General features: G+C 40.0%; 2 protein-coding genes across 5 annotated transcripts; one reads left to right on the forward strand and one right to left on the reverse strand.

Annotated features, from left to right (window-relative positions):
* Positions 1–1,067: 1,067 nt before the first annotated feature.
* On the forward strand, positions 1,068–5,836 carry si:ch211-57i17.5 (usherin). Its single transcript, XM_034204350.1, has 8 exons — positions 1,068–1,108; positions 1,655–1,715; positions 1,823–1,874; positions 2,713–2,867; positions 3,752–3,859; positions 3,949–4,020; positions 4,095–4,268; positions 5,147–5,836. Exons 1-8 carry the CDS (start codon positions 1,068–1,070, stop codon positions 5,234–5,236), a joined length of 753 nt encoding a protein of 250 aa, XP_034060241.1. The 3' UTR covers positions 5,237–5,836.
* A 395-nt stretch (positions 5,837–6,231) lies between these two features.
* Positions 6,232–21,507, reverse strand: si:ch211-57i17.1 (uncharacterized protein LOC565010 homolog). 4 transcript variants are annotated; one of them, XM_034204341.1, is made up of 11 exons: positions 21,092–21,507; positions 16,572–16,680; positions 15,796–15,912; positions 13,104–13,245; positions 12,198–12,325; positions 11,635–11,784; positions 11,315–11,395; positions 10,677–10,752; positions 10,454–10,519; positions 9,584–9,611; positions 6,232–9,177 (listed from the first exon to the last, which is right to left on the reverse strand). In XM_034204341.1, the coding sequence occupies exons 1-10, from the start codon at positions 21,394–21,396 to the stop codon at positions 9,601–9,603; spliced, it is 1,185 nt and encodes a 394-aa protein (XP_034060232.1). In that variant the 5' UTR covers positions 21,397–21,507; the 3' UTR covers positions 6,232–9,177; positions 9,584–9,600. The 4 variants fall into 4 exon arrangements, with proteins under 4 accessions (XP_034060232.1, XP_034060231.1, XP_034060234.1 ...); XM_034204340.1 differs by lacking the exon at positions 9,584–9,611 and having other exon boundaries at positions 21,092–21,506; XM_034204343.1 differs by lacking the exon at positions 11,315–11,395 and having other exon boundaries at positions 21,092–21,504.
* Positions 21,508–21,768: the final 261 nt, after the last annotated feature.

The following is a 21,768-nucleotide window of genomic DNA, read 5'->3' on the forward strand; positions in this document are numbered from 1 at the left end:
AAGGACCAGACAATATACCAAGAGGAAAACATGACAGGGAGAACAAAAAAACACCCAAAACAAGACATACAAAACGTGACATAACACAATAATCGTAACATTTCCATAGGGTTTATTTATTTTATTACAAAAAGTGTTGGCATCTCATATCTTAAAACAGAAGCCTCAGATTGCTTATAGGGAGAATAGGAAGGGTGTATTTCAAGCTTACAATGTTAATAAGTTATTGGGCTATTTTTTATGAACTAAGATTTGTTAGAAAAAAACTTAAATTAACTGAATTTATTTGAAAAGTGGGCTTATTGAAACATTAATACTATACTGTGTAGTATATGTTCACATATATATTTAAGAATTACCACATAAGACAAGCACAAGTTTCATATGTGGGCCTTATTCCACTACGATTTTTGAATTTGATGAGGGCCAATTCAAAATGGACAACGGGCTGCAGTTGGACCCCGGGCCATAGTTTGGACACCCCTGGTCTAAGACATTACAATAATCTGCTTCAATGTGGCCTTACCATTACATTTGATTACCAATTAGAATTCTTTAAAATATGGCTGTCTTTTTTTTCTTTATATGAATACGCAAATATGTATTCATTTAAAAAGTGTTGTACTTCATGCCTATGGAAGAATCGAATACCAGACTAGTTTTGGTGTCTCTGCTGCCATTGACTCATAATGGGACACACAGCAGCTGCTTAGCGCCATCATGTGGTTATTCACCTCATTGCATATAGAAATAGATAAAGAATAAAACACTATAAAAGTAGTTGTGTCTTACTCTTCCAGTATACTATTACACTGCTGCATCGAACTGGAGTCATAGGGTTACATAATATGGAAGCTATTAAGAGAAATTGAGATATAGCAATAATAAAACTGCTGATTCATTCATAAAACATATCCACATGTGTTTGTTTCTTACTGTGATATTGTGATTTAAAAGACCTGCAATACTCCATGATTATATTCATTGACATATTAAGTACACAGAAAAGACAATAAAGAACAGAACAAACATAATAATAAACTAATAAATAAAAGTGCCACATAAAAATGGAAACAAGTATTGTGCAGGGTAGAAAGAGCTGCTCAAGGTGAGCATTGCTTATTCTGAAATGTTCCTTAAGTGATTGAGCAGTATGTTCCCTCTAAAAAGATTAAGAAATGGATTCCATACTCTAGTCTGTTTGAGCCCCTAAATAAGTATATGTTTTCTGAAATGTAATAAAGTAGGTTATTCTTTCAGGTATTTCCTTTTATGCAACATGCTTTCAAGAATTGTAATACCTACAGTGTTGTGTGACCTCACTGAGGAGTTCCTGCATTAATGTAAGACATCATTGACTGGGAATGTGTGCTGTTACCTTCTTTTCAACATTAATCATATACAGTAAGAAGTAAACACAAGACCCATAGAGCATTTATTCCTATAAGAAATTACATAGAAACTGCATCAGAGGGGTGATATGGTTACGACCATTCTCCTCTGCAGGTAAACTGACACCTGACACCTGGCTGTTGCCATGGAGCTGCTGAAAAAAAGCAAAGGTTGATGGGAGTTCTGGCTCGAGAGGGACACACACGCCGTCTGTGCGAGACTCTTTTTTCGAGCTCATATGTTTGAACCCTGTGCTCTCCAGGAAACACTCGCCTCAGGGAACAGGACATGGTGATGTTTGTCTAAAGTCTCTCCTGCCCTGTGTACGTTCAGCATGTGAACGCATCGTGGTGTGAAATATTGATGGGCTAACAGGTACGATCCTAAACGCAACACAGGTCTTTGCCCTTCAGATCGATGTGTCACACAGCGAGGGGCTGCCAGCACCCCTGCATCAGGCCGAACCACGGACCTCAGTACTGGTGAGTCTCTGTATGGACACATTTATTTATTTCCCATCAGCCCCTCCAAACTCTTACCTGTTTTTCTCCTTCTGTTCATAAGAATTCCTACTGTCTTGTTGGATGCAGGAATAGTTGCATTGTTATATTCATTATGTTGACTTTTAACTCTACATGTTCAAGACTTAAGAGGTGTGAAGGAGTTGATAAAAAGTGGCTGGAGTTAAGGAGTGTGTTGCAGGGTAAAAACTAGGCCATGAGATCAAGTATGTCTCTGGTTACAGTGTTATCTCTTCTCCAGCACATGTGATCGCCTTTCTATCTAACAGAGACTTGACTTGTGATGTATTCCTATCAAATGTGAACCCACGAGAAGTCTAAATACAAAACTTACAACCAGAATAAGAGACATTTAGAGGAGCAATGTATATGTTCTGCACCTTGGCAAGTTAAACATTTTTTTTAAACTGTGTATAAAAAAAAATATATATATTTTTTTATACACAGTTTTAAAAAAATGTTTCACTGAATTTAGCATCTAAAATGGTTTGACCAATTTGAAGCTAATGTAGCCTATTTGCAGGATTCGGGCTGTTCTACATTTGTTTGCTAATGGTTGATTGTTCATTTCAGGACCCAGATACACCATTTATTTAAAATTATATGAAAATTGTCTTCAAAATTTCATCTGGTTTTCTAAAATAGCGTCAGGTAATAATCCTTATTCTGTAGTCCAGAAAAAGGACGTAGCATTGTTGTTAAATATATGCTAAAACTCCCTAATAGTAATATCATTTACATACTTTATTCTGGGTGTCATAATGTCTATCAAGATCCAAAATGTTTTGTTCCCCTTCAGATACATGGAGCCTCACTCCTCCTGCAGGGGGAGGTGAGCGGGCGGAGGGGGGGCAGGGAGGACAGCCTCTGATCCGAGAGCTGTGGTTCATCGTGGTGATGGCAGCCGTCGCCCTGCTGCTGCTCGCCATCGTGCTGGGGGTCACGCTCCATAAGGTAAGGGACGTTAAGATGGTGAAGGTGGGGCACAGTTATGTACTGTTTAATCTGTAATCATATTTTATAAATGCTTTATATATTTTGTTTGTAAACTCTTAACCTGTAAAGTAACTAAAGCTGTATGAATGCACTTTGGTAAAGATACAGTATAATATTTCCTCTGGAATGAACTGGAGTAGAAGAAAGTAGTTTAACATTTAATTACTCAAGTAAAGTCAGTGGTGGGAAGTATTTTCTCAAGTACCATTTTGACATACTTGCACTTTTCTGGAGTATTTCCATTTGATGTTACTTTGTACTCCTCTACAATTCAGAGGTAAATATTGTACTTTTTCCCACTACATTTGTGTAGTACTTTTAGTTACTTTGCAGATATAGATTAGAAAGAATGATCAATAATTGAATCAACACTTCAAAAGGACTTCTCTATAAATAAATAGTACTATATATAATAGGATTCACATGCTACCCTGCAGTAAATAAAGTCATTTAAATTAGTTCCATCTTTACCAGCTTGATAAACACTTTATTACATCAATAATTATAATCAAACAAATCATATATGATTGTGAAATGGGCCAATCAGCATAATGAGTACTTTTACTTTTGGTAATTTTAGTATATTTTGATGCCAATACTTTTGGCATCAGCACTTTTACTTGAAATGTATTTAGTAAAAGTGCTACTTGTAAGAGTATTACTACACTCTGGTACTTCTACTTTTACTTACTGTAGGTACTAGGTACACAATCTGAGTACTTTTCCATCCTCTGGAAAAAGTGAACAAAAACTCAATATTGTACTTTAGTACAGTACTTGAGTAAATGTAATCGGTTTTTTTCTACCCTGAGTACAGGTCAGTATCTGTCTTTTCCCTGCAGGCCCTGAACAAGCCCCCCTTCACCAGAGAGAGACCCCCGCTGGTGTCCCTGCCCCTTCAGAAGAGGAGGAACCCCATAGCTGTTTATCCTGCCAGCAACTCTGTTTTTGTGAGGACACATTTATTTACTAATCCCTACTATATAAAGAATGAACCTGCTTAATTTATTTATTGTACATTTGCTATCTTTTTATTCAGTTTGACGCTGTGCCTGACACAGCAGGCTTCTCCAACAGTGTAACACTGAAAGGCTTCACCATGAAGTTAGAGGTAAAAATCATCACATATTAAAACAAATTTACCCGCACACGTGCATGGCAGTAACAGCTCTCCGCTCCCAACAGGAAGTGCTGGAGGTTAAATGTGAGCCCATGGATGAGGAGGCACCTCAGGGTGAGCTGGGGATCCTCAGCGTGAACTCCCTGAGGCGCAGCGTCAGCCAGGTGATGGACGGGAAGTCCCTCACAGGGGACGACGACACGTGGGACCCAAACATATCCGGCCATGACAGTGGGATGGTGAGAGACCCCCAAACATTATTAAACTATGATATTATATCAGACAATGCTCCCACCATGGTCACATACAGAGTTCACTGTGTGCTGTTGATTCAGAGCATTTTCAAAACATGTTTTCCCAGCTGCACACTAATGTACCAAAAAGGGGGAAGTGTAGAGATTCTAGAAGTTAGAGTTATAGTAAATATAAATGTTAGTGTAAATCTCTGTCAGTTGTGTCTCTCTTTGTCAAGATAAACAAAAACAGCATTTGTTCCTCTTGTTTCGTACATAACTGTATTTGATCATAACATATCCAATGTGGAGTTAATCCACAGATGCTCCGGTTCAACTGTGACCAAACTTTTCTATAGGTGTCAAAACAAAAGGCAATATTTGGCCTACAACAGGCTCCAAAAGGCTGGTTTTTAGCCTAGTTTATTGCCGGAAATTTCTACTGCAACTTGGCCATCAAAATATAATGAAAAATGTATGTAGCACATACAATGATATGGTTTATTACACTTATTGTAAGTCGATTTGAGTCAGCTAAATGAAATGTAATGCCTTGTCATGTAGAATGCTTTTTGTTACTGAAGCATGTGTTGATCAGTGGCTGGTTAAGAGGAGTTAGCAGTCAATGAAGGTATACAAAAAGTTAATAAAATATGCTTTTCAAAAAATGTGAATTAACGCAACCACAAGAGGTCCTTTAGCGTACATTCATAAATGAGCATAACGAATAATAATGGGTCAAGCAGTATGGGAGATTAGTTGTGGAGAGAGAGAGAAAGATACACACAAATTATCTCTATAGTCTTTTGTCCTGCCACAACTCCAAGTGACATGAATTAAACTGCTGACTCATGTTTAAAAAGCTCTGTCCTTCTCCTTTGCAGTTCATGGACGATGAGGAATTTGTTGACACTGTCAAAGGTTTCAGCACGGTGAGGAAGGAGCACACCATGTTCACTGACACCAACCTGTGACCCGGGCTGACCTTTGACCCCTGACAGGACACAACCAGTCAAAGTGTCACTGTGCCTGCTAGATAGCTGTAAACGGTTCAGACACAGTTCGAGGTGGAGTTCCTTTTCTCCGGAAATGAGAAACGCAGATAAAAAAGACTCATGTCAAATCACTGGAGTAACTGTGGCAACTTGGATGAGAAAGGAAGCGAGGATGAGACAGTCCTGATATTTTAGAGCACAGCTGGTCGAGAGGAAGCAGCTGCTTTTGCTAAGGATATAAACTGTGAGCACACATTAGGAAATAGAAAGACCAAAGATACTGTATAGAGACGCATAAGGACATTCTGTTTAATCTATTTCAGATTGTTTGGAGGGGGACGTACTTATTTTACAGACACATTCATTTGCAAAAAGCTCTCTATTCTTTGGTTAGTGGAAAAGCAAAACATGTCTGTGAACCAGAGGAAACTTTATTTAATCAAGTGGACGTCGACTCACAAGTGCCATTAAGTTATTTAGCAGTAACTGAGGAGCATGCACTAACAGACTTTCAATCCCCCTCTGATTTCAAAATTGATATGTACCGTTTGATATGATTAAATACAATGTTGTCTAGTGCTTGGTTTCAGAGGTACGATATAATACAGTGAATGATGCACACAACAACGCCTCATAGCCCTCAATGCAAACAGTGCTGTACATTATTTAAATATTCATAAATACTAATCAATATGTGCTTTCAAATTATTGTATTTTAGTTAGGAAATAAAGGAGTGGTATTCATGGAAGGAAATATATCAGAATAGTTATCACTTTTTGTTATGTTCCTTTTATAATTATTTTTGATTAAAATAACTGTAACTGGGTTCATGTCACCATTGTCACTGTATCGGCTGATATTAAACATTCCTTTATAGGATGAGAACATGTTCCCTGAGATAATTTATAAAGGAACAAGGAATACGATAAGATTATCAACATTTTACACAAACACACAGTAAGCTGAAACCACACAGTGTTCATATATTCATTTATTTTTCAAATGAGTTGCAATGCAATGTGGGCACAAAACACTTGCACCATTAGAGTCAATATGGTTACAAAACTGAACATTTACATAATAAATTAATATACTGCAGTACCACATGAGACGGTAAACATAAAACCTCCAATCGGGGAATTATATTGCATTAAAACAAAAAGGAGATGGTTTAATGTACAAAAATGTTTAGGCATTTACAAAGGCAGCCTTTTTCCGTTTGCTTGTTCTGTCGTGCATGTATAAATATAGATCTCTAAATTGTAGTTACACTGATATGTCCGCTAACAGATTTCTGGCCTGAGATGGGATCCAGAGCCTCCAGTGACTTTCCGTTTCGTTATAAAATGAAACGTTATTTAAGCTTTTTCAAAGACAAGGATCCATTTTTTTTGTATAAATGCCCTTTTTCGATATCTTCTAAATAGTTTGAATTAATGCTTTACTGTATGCATTCAATTGTGACATGCATTTGTCCCTTTAATGTGATCTTTATACCTCTGTAAACAAATGAACCATTCTTAGAAATGTGTGTGCAGCAGTAAAGTGCTTGTAGCACATGCTAGGGTAAAAATGTGTACAAAGCTGGGAACAGCAGAAACAACAGTCACATATAAATAGTTAAATATAGCACTGCAAGCATTTGTTTTCTTTTACAAAAGATAAAAATGGACCCCTCGCATTTAAGCAACCGGTTGTGCAATCTTCCCAAATGTTTGCTAACTTTATCACACCCCTTCGTCATCTTCCTACACCATTTTCACCTGGCACCATGCATGAGAAACATGCTTAAAAATGTTTAAACCAGTAAAGTAAATTCCTTTTTTCATAAGTTTCACCTTCTCCTACGAAGTTTAGATGAATCTACGCTATCGTCGCTAAACTGCTACACCAAGTGGATGCTACTGAGCCGCTTAAATGCTAGCTGTACCTACTACTACTACTATCACTACTTAGCTTATTCTAGGACTAAATTAAGTGACAAATCAAGACATTATCAACACCTGTAATGCTAACCTGGTTTAGTCAAGATAATTAACTCCACTGGCTCATCCAGGTATAATTTGTTAAAAGATAGAAGTGCAGCAAAGTCTAGCTAATACTACCTGTTGCCAAAACAGTACAAAGACTCAGGAATGTTAGTATCTTTCAGAGGAAGATTTTAAACTAGTAACACTGATGATCGTACCTGAGAGCTACACTGGACCTGATGTTGACGCTGGGTGGTGCACCGGTAGTAGCTGGTTATCTGAACGTTAGCGTAGCGACACATGCGCTGTGCTAGTTGGCGGTACAAGGTTTTAAAGGGGCGCTCCAGTGATTAAGTATTGCACTTTTCTAATGATGGTAGACTTGCAATAGACACAAAAAGAAGAGCTTATATAGATGTTAGAAATGTTCTGACTTCTAGTCCATACCATGTGCCGAGCTAAAACACTCACTGGATCCTACATTTCCCATAATGCAACTCTGTAGTGTTTTGGTTTAGTTAATCTGTCGGTGCACTGAGTTTGTAACAAAGGTTGTGTCGTAGTTTCAGGCCCAAATCAAGATGACCCTGATGACATCATTGGGTCATCTCCTTAGAAAAGCTACTCCTGAGTGGAGACGACAAACTTTTTAACTGTTTTTACAGGGCGAGTAGTGCTCTGAATGAAATGTTTAAGGTGTAAAATCAGTGGAGTACCCCTTTAAGGCTGTTAATTCCTCATGAAGACTTGCAGGGTAAACAGTTGGACGCATGACAACAACCCTTCATGTTTTGGCACTGCTAGCTAACGCTAATCTAGCGAGACGTAGGCCTACTGTTCTTAAATTCACCAAATATTCCACTATTACATGACCAGATCACTAATAGACTAAAGTGCTACCACAACAGTTAAAGGGTTAACAGTTAGAGAAAACCCACTTATAACAGAAGATTAACTACACAATTATCAAACCTAATGTTAACAACACTATTTATCTAAATGATACATGTTCTACTCATGCGAGCATTTTATACGAGGTATTTTTTAGACGCATTGTTATGACGACTTTCTGGGGAAGTGATAAAGTTGTTGGGGGGGAGGTCGCTACTCGAGGGCTAAGAGGTCAATGGACAGCATTTACAAAACGGTGTTGCTGTGTGGTCACAAAAGGTGGCAAGTCCCTAATCTCACTTTAAAAACAATTCCATCTCCAAAAATATGATTTACAAGTTTGTTCATCCAGCTATTACTTTCTCACGTCGTTTTACCTTTTTTTCCAAAAATAAAAGTTCCCCTAAAACTGTGCAATTTCTCTTAATCGTATACAAAATATTTCATTTTTAAGATTCAACTAAAAGCCAAAATTGAGCTTTAACAGAAAACCAACATGCAAAAGACCAGTTAAATCACGAGTTTGGATTTTAAATTAAAGGGTATGCTTAACCCCGACATATGCAGTTAATCAGCCATTTTGCCAGAATTTGTATTCCCCCAATGCATAAGATGATCCAAATGCGTTCGATTTATAAAACAGACGGATTGGACTGCTTTTCCCTTAAAGACAAAGCCCAGGGATTACAATACACCTGACCCTTCTCCATTCAAGTGCCACGGGCCAATAAGGAAGTGACTAATAATACTGATTGCTGGCATCCATAGACAAGTCAGCATGCAGTCTGGATATACAGGGTCCTAGCACTCAATACAAATGTAAGAATGAAAATAACTATACAGAGCGAGGAGTTATATCTAGAGTTAAAATCTTAGGAAAAACAAAGGTGGCAGAGAAAAAAACAGAAATGCCACAAGGAAAGAAAGTCTATGTGTTGGAAAAACATGGAGGAAAGACAGATTTTGTATCCATTATCTTCGAGATTAGCAGAACCTCCTTCTGATGGTCCTACGGATGGTTCTGGAAACAGGAAGCTGGCTTTACGTGGGACAAAGCACTGCGGAGACAAGAAGAGATGTGCTTAAAGTTACGGCTGTTTTGATTCACTCATGAAGGAGAGCTGTTAATGATGGAAGAGCAACTACCACGGAGAGGAAATGTGGGGTGAGAGAAGAGGAAGAAAAACAGGTGAGGAGCAGACAGCTGCCGCTAAAAGCTCGCAGAAAACGGAGGAATTTAGGCGCATGAGTGTTTTCACGTGTTTCAGGGAATGTGTAATGCAGCCACAGCACGATAGGCACTACAGCGAAGAGTGAGTGGGGGAGAGCGGCTGATTTTGGAGGGGGGGAGAGTGAAGCTACGAAGATGGACCGAGAGAAAGAAAGAGAAAAAAGGGGGCTCTGAAGAAGAAGAAGAAGACTGGAGGTGAGAATCTGTGTTAGTTGTGTCAGTGCCTCACAAACCTCAGGTTCCACTGCTCTCATACCAGAGCTACCCAGAAGACAATGCAGCACAGACGAAAGACAAGGAAGGTACAGGTCAAAAGTGAAGGGTGGCAAGAAAAGCATTTCCCCCACCTTCCCGATTACTATCGCTTGTGTAGCGTGCTACTTTTCTACGGGGCACCCTGGTTTATTATACTGTCGACTTCCCTAGAAATAGAACACGTTGTACTTCCTCTTTCAAGCAAGATGTCAAGTGGAACCACCTCTTAACTCTCTCTAAAGTCACATTTGGGACGTGTTTTCTATGGATGTCTTGAAGGGCATCGACTCAGGAATACGTGACAAAGTAGTTTAACCAGGATGATCTTTTTGGAGTTTTGAAAATTGGAGGAGAGAAAGAAATTAAATGTGTGTGTTGTTGTAATATATATGTTGCCCACAAGGGGTTCAAGGGCACCACAACCCGATGGACTAAAAGCATTCACGTTTTCTTCCACCTGAGTTTTAATTACTCGATACAGTGTAAAGACAAGGAATGCACATTGATATGGTTAAAATACATTTGCTAACATGCTAACACACAATATATGTAACGAGTTTAGCGGAGCGTTATGAGAATATGATGCTCGCTAAACCTTTTTTCCACCTGTTGTTAAGTCATACCCACAAAACAGAGAACTATTTAGATCCGATTTAGAAAATGGAGCACCAGAGTTTGGTGTGTTTGTTATTGTAATACTTATGCCCGGAATTGTCTTGCCCCTTAGGGCTTCAGTACTTTTCATTGCTTTGAGTTTTTTTTACATTGATATTAGTGAAAACCCCTCGCATTGATATCAAACGTGTGAGGAAGCAGTTAAAGCTAATAGAGGACGGCTGTGTGTTTACCTTTGAGGATGTAGTCTGTTAGCAGAGCTGGGACCTTCTCGCTGTCATCCCTCATGGCGTGGAGAACTAGGAAAGACAAAGGCGCACATATAGAAAACATTCAAAAGTGTTGAGGCAAAACTAAGAAACATTGCTTTAAAAAACAGCTGCAGAGATTATAGCAACTAATTTCATCATGTTCCAGTAGGTGTGTTTTTTATTGTAAGGGTGTTGATATACTCACTCTTTGTGAGGATCTGAAGGTCATCTACCGCAGGGGAGCCGGCTTTCTTCTCATAGGGGATTACTGTGGTTAGGTACTGAAAGAGAGGAGAGTGTAAGGCACAACGAATACATGCAGGTGGAACATTTGAATACAAATTAATTATTGCCCTTTGTATTGAATTTTCATTCCACATTACATCGGAAGATAGTGTTAAAAAAGGATCTCAATGTCATGAATATATGAACAGATGATAGGTAAGCCCCTTATAGATAGGCATGTATTTAACTGGCAGTTGGTTTCAACATTGCAGACTAAATGTTTACTGAATAAGAAAGCAGTAATTATGCAACAGTGTTCTCTCTGCTTAAAACAGGAACAAGAAGGCAACACAATAACATTTGCAAAATTGACAAAACAATAAAACAAATTGTAACATAATGAATCAAGGACAAGTGATGGAGAGAAATCAAGTTATAAAGAACATAAAGCATGACTGCAATAAAGCAAAAAAGAGAGCATCAAATCATCCAAAAACAGAAAAACAAATGGCCGACATGACACCAAAACACCAGCAGTAGCAGTGGAAACATGCAAGTGGTCAAAAATAAAAAGACAAAGAAAGAAGCATGAGCTGGATAAAGAAAGAGCAGGGGCACCTGTTTGTCCCCTCCTGTGGGGCCAAAAGTTTGACGGAGGCCATTTTGAATGACATTGGAGAGTCCCTCCAGAGTGAGGTTCTACAAGGAGCGAGAGGAAGGAAAAGAGAGTAAAGAGGTTTCTATTTGAAGCGAAAGGAAGGAAAAGGTTTAAGAGAAGCCCGGTGTGAAAGCAGCTCACCCCATGCAAACTGCAGAGTCATGCATCGAGCGTTTCTGCTCATACTTTGAAGAAGTGTGTGTCTGTTTCACTGATCGTCATTATAATGATGCATTCAGGGCAAAATGTTTTGTCCTTTCCGTGTCCCCACATGACTCACCGTGCCCGGTATGTGCGTGCTGGCGGTCCGCCGGCCGTTGGGCCCGGTTGTCGTCGTGCTTCGGATTTTCTTCTTCTTCCGCAGCAGGTCGCGGTGCTCCTTCTGTCGGTTCTGCACGTCGATCAGCAGCGAGATGAAGCTGTTCTTCACCTGGTTTTTTTTTAATAGACAAAACGTTCTTTTTACTTTATGCTGGTTTTCAGAAAGATTCAACATCCTCTTTATGCAATACTTAAAAAGAAACCTATTTTTATCTGCTGTTAAAAATACCCAGCGACAGTCAAGCAAAAAAATAAAAAGTGAGATTCACTGACCTCGCTCCGGCGTACTGTGAGCAATGCGCTCTGTTTAAACAGATGTTCAAATCGCTGTTTTCTTCAAAATAGAACTAGCATTTTGGAGCTTACGACCAAAAACGACTGGAATTGTCTGACTGATTCTGAGTGCTGTTAATGATTTTCGGACTGGCTCTTAGCTTTGATTAGACTCCAGATGCAGTTTATGTTGTTGGCTGGTTGTGGTTTGCGAAGGAAAGTATTAAAAGAGGATTCAAATCAAAGTACCTCCTTTTCATAGTCTAGTTCGTCTCGCAGGGCCAGAGCCTGGATCAGCTCTTCACTGTAGCGGCGGATGGCCGTCTCCACTTCCTCCAGAGTCTCGGTCAGCTCGGACACAGACAGCTGCCGCAGGCCTGAGGAAGAGGAGGAGGTCAGCATGAGAGGATGGAGAGGGGTGTGATAGTTACTTTGATTGGAACACAGGATATTATTTTAATGTTGTTTTTCACATCAGTATATTTTCACGATTTATATTGAACTACTCTTTTTACCGCTATTCACAACCTATGTTTCCCTCTCTGCTCTGTGTAAAAAGGCTGCAATTCAGTTGAGCGTTCACCTAATGTTTGTGATATTCGTTCATGACTTTTTTTAAATGAGAAAAAGTTTTCAAAAAACTCAATAATAATAATTTCGTTTTTTTGCATTTGCCGTCTATGATAAATGGTGCAAATTGGGGGGCTGGAGGGTAAGTCACTCCAGACATGAGTAATCAGCTCAGTGTAAATATTGTGAATGCACTTAATGATACTGATTATGCGCCATCTGATTAGTTAACACATAACATATTGTAGTTCAATTATGCAGATATCTGAAACTAAATCTATAGCCTGGAGGGTGCAGCTGCTCCGTCTAGAACTGTCTGGCATCAGAAATAGTTTTTCAAACCAAATAAACGCTGTTGATTATATAACAAGTAGAAATAACCTAATTGCTGTCTGTTTACTTTTGTTACACGTTACGTAAGAATGTGTGTGTGGCTGTTTCTTCGTGTTCCAGACAGTGCGACCCATTACACTTCACTGAGTGATTTAGAATACAGTGAAATGGCAGCAGAGAGTGAAAAAGCACAACTGAGAGGACAACAAGCTTTATTTTCTTATCGAAGATCAACACGGCGGGGGCACTCACGGTCCTCGTAGCTGGTGTTGGAGCCGGAGCGCTTCAGGCAGTGGAAGTCCTGAGAGAGCATGGAGAGGTCGGACTGGGAGGGGCTCTCATCGTCCTCGGGGTCCGGAGACTCCTGCATCATCTCCTCGATCTCCTCTATCACCTTAACAACACATGTTAGATATTTAACTTTAATGTGTGAATTAGTGTGTCTGTGTTTTATTTAGTGTTGGTCTTATGTCTGGAAAGAGAGGATGGGGGATTGTCATTTACTAGGAGCAGTTCACAGCTTGAAACTGTGTTGTGTGTTTTTTAAGGATGTTCCAGTGTGACCTGCATATCTCGCCAAATCTAATGTTTGTGTACACTGGTAGTCAAGGCTGTTTGTGGTCGTACAGAAAGGGGTCAAATGACCTGGCCAAGACAAATCCCGGTAAGAAACATTGTGATTGATTTAACCAAATAGGTGAGGCGGATGTGTGTGTGCGTCATCATTTTAAAATCTCACTGTTTCCCACTGTGTAAATATAATACAATAGTTTTCTAATTAAAAAGGGGACAGCAGCATTGAAAAAAAAGAAGGTAATTTTAGTGGTTTTAAAGGTCTCCTAATATACTATTTTTAGGCATATACAGTGGGGCAAACAAGTATTTAGTCAGCCACCAATTGTGCAAGTTCTCCCACTTAAAAAGATGAGAGGCCTGTAATTTTCATCCTAGGTACACTTCAACTATGAGAGACAGAATGGGGGGAAAGAATCCAGGAAATCACATTGTAGGACTTTTAATGAATTAATTGGTAAATTCCTCGGTAAAATAAGTATTTGGTCACCTACAAACAAACAAGATTTCTGGCTCTCACAGACCTGTAACTTCTTCTTTAAGAGCCTCCTCTGTCCTCCACTTGTTAACTGTATTAATGGCACCTCTTTGAACTCGTTATAAAAGACACCTGTCCACAACCTCAAACAGTCACACTCCAAACTCCACTATGGCCAAGACCAAAGAGCTGTCAAAGGACACCAGAAACAAAATTGTAGACCTGCACCAGGCTGGGAAGACTGAATCTGCAATAGGTAAGCAGCTTGGTGTGAAGAAATCAACTGTGGGAGCAATTATTAGAAAATAGAAGACATACAAGACCACTGATAATCTCCCTCGATCTGGGGCTCCACGCAAGATCTCACCCCGTGGGGTCAAAATGATCACAAGAACGGTGAGCAAAAATCCCAGAACCACACGGGGGGACCTAGTCAATGACCTGCAGAGAGCTGGGACCAAAGTAACAAAGGCTACCATCAGTAACACACTACGCCACCAGGGACTCAAATCCTGCAGTGCCAGACGTGTCCCCCTGCTTAAGCCAGTACATGTCCAGGCCCGTCTGAAGTTTGCTCGAGAGCATTTAGATGATCCAGAAGAGGATTGGGAGAATGTCATATGGTCAGATGAAACCAAAATAGAACTTTTTGGTAAAAACTCAACTAGATGTGTTTGGAAGAGAAAGAATGCTGAGTTGCATCCAAAGAACACCATACCTACTGTGAAACATGGGGGTGGAAACATCATGCTTTGGGGCTGTTTTTCTGCAAAGGGACCAGGACGACTGATCCGTGTAAGGAAAGAATGAATGGGGCCATGTATCGTGAGATTTTGAGTGACAACCTCCTTCCATCAGCAAGGGCATTGAAGATGAAACGTGGCTGGGTCTTTCAGCATGACAATGATCCCAAACACACCGCCCGGGCAACGAAGGAGTGGCTTCGTAAGAAGCATTTCAAGGTCCTGGAGTGGCCTAGCCAGTCTCCAGATCTCAACCCCATAGAAAATCTTTGGAGGGAGTTGAAAGTTTGTGTTGCCCAGTGACAGCCCCAAAACATCACTGCTCTAGAGGAGATCTGCATGGAGGAATGGGCCAAAAATACCAGTAACAGTGTGTGAAAACCTTGTGAAGACTTACAGAAAACGTTTGACCTCTGTCATTGCCAACAAAGGGTATATAACAAAGTATTGAGATTAACTTTTGTTATTGACCAAATACTTATTTTCCACCATAATTTGCAAATAAATTCTTTAAAAATCAGACAATGTGACTTTCTGGATTTTTTCCTCTCATTTTGTCTCTCATAGTTGAGGTATACCTAGGATGAAAATTACAGGCCTCTCTCATCTTTTTAAGTGGGAGAACTTGCACAATTAGTGGCTGACTAAATACTTTTTGCCCCACTGTATTATAGGTCTCAGATATATTAAAAAAACATGTCTATGAAGTGATTTGCTTAAAAATACCAAACAGATCACCGTTCTAGCCATGCCTCATATCCCTCAATTTCAGCCCTGTTAGAGAAGTGCTGATTCTGGGTCCGTAGATTTATATAAAAAAAAAAAGTAACATCTTCATGCCCGCAGCAAATCTGGATCAGCTCTGTTGTACCCCCGTTCTTTTAGATTTGGGTATTGAGGAAAAGAGAGAGGGTTTTGTTTTCTGACACTTTGTGAGTTCCCTGACACACTGGGGACACATATTTATGTATAAAATACATCTAAAGTGCATTTTGCATGATAGGGGACCTTTAAAAACACTGGAGTCGTGTGGTTTTGAAGTATGATTATTGTGGAAGTCGCCTCAAAAGCACTGAATCCTTATGATTTTTTTCTAGTTAAAGTCTCCAAAGGAAGTGAATATTACTACACTGCTTGTGTGTCAAGTCACCTGTTCGGCCGTGTAGAGCGGCTCGTCGCTGATGCAGGAGACGATGATGGAGTGCATGTCCATCTGCTCCCTGAGCTCCTCGTCGTCAGACAGGTCCAGAGACTGGTTGTCCAACTTCTGTTCGATGGGAGATGGGGGAGGCAGTGAAGGGATTTGAGAGGGAGGGACCGAAAGTGAGTGGTAATTGGATGAGACAACAAACAGGTGGTTAAGCAGATTGAAGCAAACTGATTACATGTAAGTCTCTTCTTCTGCGAGGTTCAGGAACAGTGCAGGATTATGGAAATGAAGCCGGTTAACTGGCAATTACTATGTCAGGGATTCACAAGGATGAACATTTGGAAGTAACAGACTAATTTGGTGGTCTCTGGCACTTTTTAATACCTCCATTCTATTCTGATCTTAATTATTGCATGTTTCATAAGCTTGCCTACCTGATTGGAACAAGTGAATTAATGTAAAGGAGGAGAACAACTTCAAACTTAAACCCGGGATAAAATGTGTGACGTGGCACTTTTTCTCCATCACCGTGCTGACGCTGTTTTGACGCAGAGGCTGGTTGTTGTAAAATATAATGTTAATAAACTCAAAGCATAATAAAATATATATTATAAAGTATTAACGTGGACTCAAATGAGCAGTCAGTGCGAATGCAAGCTTCTGCTGTGTCACACTGAAGGACTGTGTGTGTGTGTGTGTGTGTGTGTGTGTGTGTGTGTGTGTGTGTGTGTGTGTGTGTGTGTGTGTGTGTGTGTGTGTGTGCGCGTGTGTGTTACCTCGTGCTCAGTGATGTTGAGGGTGGGCAGGTGTAGTGAGCGAGTGTGTGATGTCTTCCAGTCCACCGCCATCACGTTGCCATAATTATCTGTCAGAGCGTTCCACACCCTGGAGGAAAGAAAGAGGGGTTCATGATCTCATAGATTTGTTTTTGTATTTATTTAACCAGAAGACTCATTGAGATTACACAGAGCTGCCTGCTTCCCTGTCACTAAGATGCACTTTAAAGGGGACCTATCATGCCAAATGCACTTTTGTACATCTTTTATACATGTGTCCCCGGTGTGTCGGGGAACTCACCAAGTGTCAGAAAATACAACCCTCTATCTTTTCCTCCATACCCAAATCTCAAAAAACGGGGCTGCAACGGATCTGATACAGACTGATCCAGATTTGAAATATCTCTGACGTCAGAAACAGGGAGCTCCTAATATATGGGCAACTCTCCACCTATCAGGGGAATGAGAGGTTGCATGGTAACAGCATGGTAACATGACGCTCGTGCCTCGCCCCCCTCCTTTGCAGGGGGGCGTGGTCAGCTGCAGCTCATTTGCCACAGAATCAGCCCTTGTGAAGATAGGGCTGGAATAGAGCAAATAGAGCTAAATGAGGCATGGCTAAAATGCATGATCTGTTTGGTATTTTGAAAAAAAAACTTCACAGATATGTTTTATATAGGTATGGCCCAACAATATATTATTCAAATATAGATGATAGGTCCACTTTAAATCTCGTAAGAAGGACCAGCTCCCTGAGTTTCAGTTCCTCCTGCAGCTGGTTTTAAGCAAATGGAGCAGCATAACTAAAAGCCCATTTCTCCAGATCAGTAAGTAACTAAAGTCCTCGGAGCGATGCCACTGAGTTTTGGAACTACTAGGAGAGGAGAAGAGTAAACAGTACAAGAAGTGAAAGGTGGAAAATAAGAGGTTCTAACTCAGTAAATAAGACAAACCCCGTTTCCTTCTCTATTCTACTGTGACACAGCATTACTTGGCAGCTCTCTGACCGCCCCCTCACCACTTCACTGAGTGTGACGCCTGAAACCACTGACGAATGTAACAACTCATTAATCACACGACATCTTCTCCCCGGTAAACATTCCCCTGGTGAGAGAGATTGACGCAAATACGGTAGATCCGACCTCAGAGCAAAAGGTCAGCTGCGTTTGTCGGTAATCCATATGGGATACGTTCTGTCAGAGCCGTGTTTTACATCATTACAGTCGTTTAGCAAGTAGAATTGGCTGATGTAGAAACAGTGTCATCACCACACAGACTGGTGATGGTTTGCAGTACATGCACGCTGGCAGAGAAGCTATCCGAGCAGATGGTGGCGCCGAGAGTGTAAAACAAACATGTTTACTGTTGATCCTTCATCTTTCTTAAAAGAAATACTGCTTACCAGATTTAAAAGATCAAAAATGAAAGGAAAATCATCCAGTTGATTTTAAGTTCTACACATTTAGCCCGACATGTGCTTTAATAAAGGCTTAATCCTGTTTTAGCTGCACTACATTGGCTCCCGGTTTCTTTTAGAATAGATTTTTTAATTATTTTACTGGTTAATAAAAGCCATAATGGTTTGGCCCCCACATATCTCACAGAGTCACTCGTTTTACGTCCTAGTGGACATTATTAAATGACATCTTTTTAAATGAACACCCCACTTTTAAATAGTCTTCTATTCTTTACTTAATTTGATATTGTTTTATTCATTTTAAAAGTTTTTACTTATCTTGTATAACAGTTGTATTAGAGAACTATCTTTTTAAGTTGGTCTCTTAATGGTTTAATCATTTAACCTCTATTATAAATATCATTGCATTTTATTGTGTATATATGTTTATTTGATCCGTTTCATAGGTTTTTATATTTTGTCGTATCGATTCATTTCAATGATCTATTTTATTGTTTTTATTATAATACATTTTACATCCTTGTGTCTTAACCCTGTTAAAATACTATTTTATGTTGCTATGCTGCATGTTTTCAAAAAAGGTCTTAACATCTGATCTGAGGGGAATTTGATGTTAGTTTTCATTTTGTGTAGCACTTTGATCTGCCTGTATGAAAAGTGCCATATAAATAAAGCTTTATTAAATAAATCTGCCCGTTCATGTGGTCTCCTTTAGAAACAAACCTAACAATTGTGACATTGTGCATGTTTTCAACTTCTCTGACAGAATAATTAAAGTTGTATAGAAATGAAAAGCCCCCATACTCAGTTTTATCGCTGGCCCTGACTGCTACGAGCAGAATGAGGATGGATGCTGTGATCCGATGTGTCATAGTATTTACATAACTCGCATGTTTCCCCCTGAAGTGTTCCTGCACAGCTTGGGGAGTGGGGGGTGGTTCTAAATAGGGCAAAGGCTGGCAGGAAATGTTTTTTGTACCTCAAGCGATGACACTGTGTCGGACAAATACACGATAAGCTTCCCTTTCACTGAGAGCGTTTACATCCAGAAACAAGGTCATTCTCCATTTTCATGTCTCTACTTCAAATGCGGCCAATTTGTTTGAATTACTTGCTCGGATATACTTGTGTGGATGCTGTGTTATCTCAGACACTCCACATGCACGACTTGGCTTTGAAATGCAAACGCAACTGTCTCTCAAACCCACACACATTTCCTCCTCGTCATCCCCGTTGCTCGTCTCTTCCTCAGTCTTTCTGGAACACTTATTAAGCGCCTGGGCACGTCCTGAAAAAGTGCAGTGATCCAGAAAAGACTCTCGTAGAGCTTGGCGCTGCTCTTTGGGCTTCACCGGGCTCCTGTCCAATTATTCTAGTCCTTTCCTTCCTCTGTCTCTCTAGCAACAACAGCCCTCAATGCTTCTTTCTTCCTTTGTCCGTCCAGCACTCCTTCATCCCCCTAAACATTTAAAGCGAGACTGACACAGCTCTTTGCTGAGAGAAGCTCTCCACTACTGTATGTCACGGTGCATAATGTTTGGCAAAGTTGCAGTTAAGTTTCAAAATGTCCTAAGGAAAAAACCAGTGTTCGTTGAGTGACCCGCTGATATCTGTTACACAACAGGCTATATATTTCTCTATTACAAGCTTTGAAATCACTTACAAGATACATACAAGGATTACTTGATTGACCAGAAAACCCTTTTGATAATAGATATGATTTTTAAGATTACTTTTCAAGCAAAAATAACTCAAATGTATGAATGACATGCTGCTTTCTTTGTCAAGCCAAGGAGTTGTTTCAAAAAACAACAAGCAACCGGATGATGTCACCAAGGCTGATTTAAAAGAGCAATTGTAAAAATAATCAGGGGGTTATAATATTCATTTAATTTGTACTAAAACATAGTGAAACATCCCCCCCTTGGTGTGAATGTTCACAAAGCAGATCCATAGATATTCAAAAGAAAATATGTGTAATTTCTGCTAGAAAGATGACTGAAATAATGAATCGATTATCAAAATATATGCACTTTCTATCACTTAATATTCCAAAAAAACAGCTCAAAACGGTTACTTTTTTATGATGACGTGATAATAAATTGGCTTGTGCCATCATTATGTTGTCAAAATCTTACACTGCTTTTCATCCCAGTTAATTTAAAGGACATGTAAGCAAAGTTCTCACTAAATGATGAGTCATTTTTCTGTCTACGGTGATAGAGTCCCAAACTTGATATTCAAATTGTAGTTGAGAAAGATCCTGTATTCGTGTCACATTTGAACAGCCATTTCCATGCATGACTTCCCTTTTAGTAGGAAAATACATTATGTGAAATAACTGTATGAGAATGTTTCAATATAATATGCAGACGAAGGCAGAATAGAGGGAGATCTGTGCAGCCCACACAGCTCTGTAGTCACAGTGCAGCCCTGCTGGGTAGTAATAACATGTTGTCATTGTGAGTGTGTAGTTGTGACATTTGAGCATCTATGAGATCTAACTCCTGCTGAGCACTTCATACTGAGATAACAAGGGCTGCTGCTGACAGTGGAACCTCTCAGACAGTAACAAATACATGTATGAAATAACATGACACATTGTTTGCAGTAAGAGAAATGGAGGGGAGGGGGTCCTGAAACTCAAGTCTAAAGTATTTGTTTCATATGATCAAGGTGATTTGATTACATGATAAACAGTGAGCAGGTGATAAAAGCAATTCACTTAATATATGCTTTATGGACCAGGTTTATAGTTAATATGAACCTATCTAGCATCAAATCAATTGCTGGTAACGTGGCAGGACATCCCCTAAATGACCGATCAGTTAAAATGCCTTAATACATTTGCACCCTATTGCTGCTTCTCCAGTTATGCATTTCAACTTAAAAGTAACTGTCTTAGTTAGTATGACATGTCAGAAAAGTGTATTATCGCATCGAAAACAAGCTATAGGTCGTTGACCAAACTTTGGACGGCACTGATTGCAGCTAAGCTAACAGGAGTCCCATCAACGCTATGTGAGCCTGCTGATGCTAACATGGCTAGCTCGAGATTAAAAGTTAACGTAAATATTAAACCCCACATAAAACAAACACTCACTCGTCGTCTTTCAGGTAGTTATCCTCTGTGATGGGTTTAATGGGCGCTATGTTTTCCGTCGCTGTGTTGTAGTTTCGGAAACACACTGTCAGCTTCTCGTCGAAGTCTTGGACCAGGTCCTCCATCGATTTGAAGCTGCAGATCTCCCCGGAGAAACTGTTGTCCAGGTCTGAGAAATCGTCTAGGCCCGACGGCTCGCCCACGTTGGAGTTCAGCTGTTCCAGCTGCTCGGCGGACACTGAGGCCGGCTTGAACTCATTGAAATCCTGCCAGTCCTCATCGAAGTGGGCTAACGGCGCCGCCATGACTGCCGTAGGAGCTCGGTTGACAGCCAGCTAGACCCCCTCGTTGGTGCTCCGTTCTCGGCTTTGAGACACTGGACTAGACGGGGAGGCGAAGGGAGACAGCGGAGGGGGCGGGTCAGATTGACGTCAGCCGTACGCTCCTCCCACTCAGAGGTAGCTAAACAACAAACCCATGTTAGCATGTTAGCAGGGTCTCTATAATAATAATAATAATAATAATAATAATACATTTTATCTCTATAGCGCTTTTCTTGAACCCAAAGACGCTTTACATTTGGGAGGGAGGGCAGACAAACAAAAGAAAAACAAAAAATCATCTATCATACTGAATGTATTAGCACAAGTACATTTAATCAAGTATTGCACTTAAGT

The sequence above is a fragment of the Gymnodraco acuticeps genome, unplaced genomic scaffold, assembly GCF_902827175.1.
Source record: "Gymnodraco acuticeps unplaced genomic scaffold, fGymAcu1.1, whole genome shotgun sequence".
Taxonomy (NCBI): domain Eukaryota; kingdom Metazoa; phylum Chordata; class Actinopteri; order Perciformes; family Bathydraconidae; genus Gymnodraco; species Gymnodraco acuticeps.

What these genes read in the sequence shown, in the direction of transcription:
- si:ch211-57i17.1 (XM_034204340.1), bottom strand. Translation starts at nt 21,396, where the DNA reads ATGGCGGCGCCGTTAGCCCACTTCGATGAGGACTGGCAGGATTTCAAT. An exon ending in TCAACATCACTGAGCACGAG is followed by an intron (nt 15,913 to 16,571) that starts GTAACACACACG and finishes CCCATCGAACAG; the next exon opens with AAGTTGGACAACCAGTCTCT. An exon ending in GCACGCACATACCGGGCACG is followed by an intron (nt 11,396 to 11,634) that starts GTGAGTCATGTG and finishes CGCTCCTTGTAG; the next exon opens with AACCTCACTCTGGAGGGACT.
- si:ch211-57i17.5 (XM_034204350.1), top strand. Translation starts at nt 1,068, where the DNA reads ATGGAAACAAGTATTGTGCAGGGTAGAAAGAGCTGCTCAAG. An exon ending in AACCACGGACCTCAGTACTG is followed by an intron (nt 1,875 to 2,712) that starts GTGAGTCTCTGT and finishes GTTCCCCTTCAG; the next exon opens with ATACATGGAGCCTCACTCCT. An exon ending in CCGGCCATGACAGTGGGATG is followed by an intron (nt 4,269 to 5,146) that starts GTGAGAGACCCC and finishes TCTCCTTTGCAG; the next exon opens with TTCATGGACGATGAGGAATT.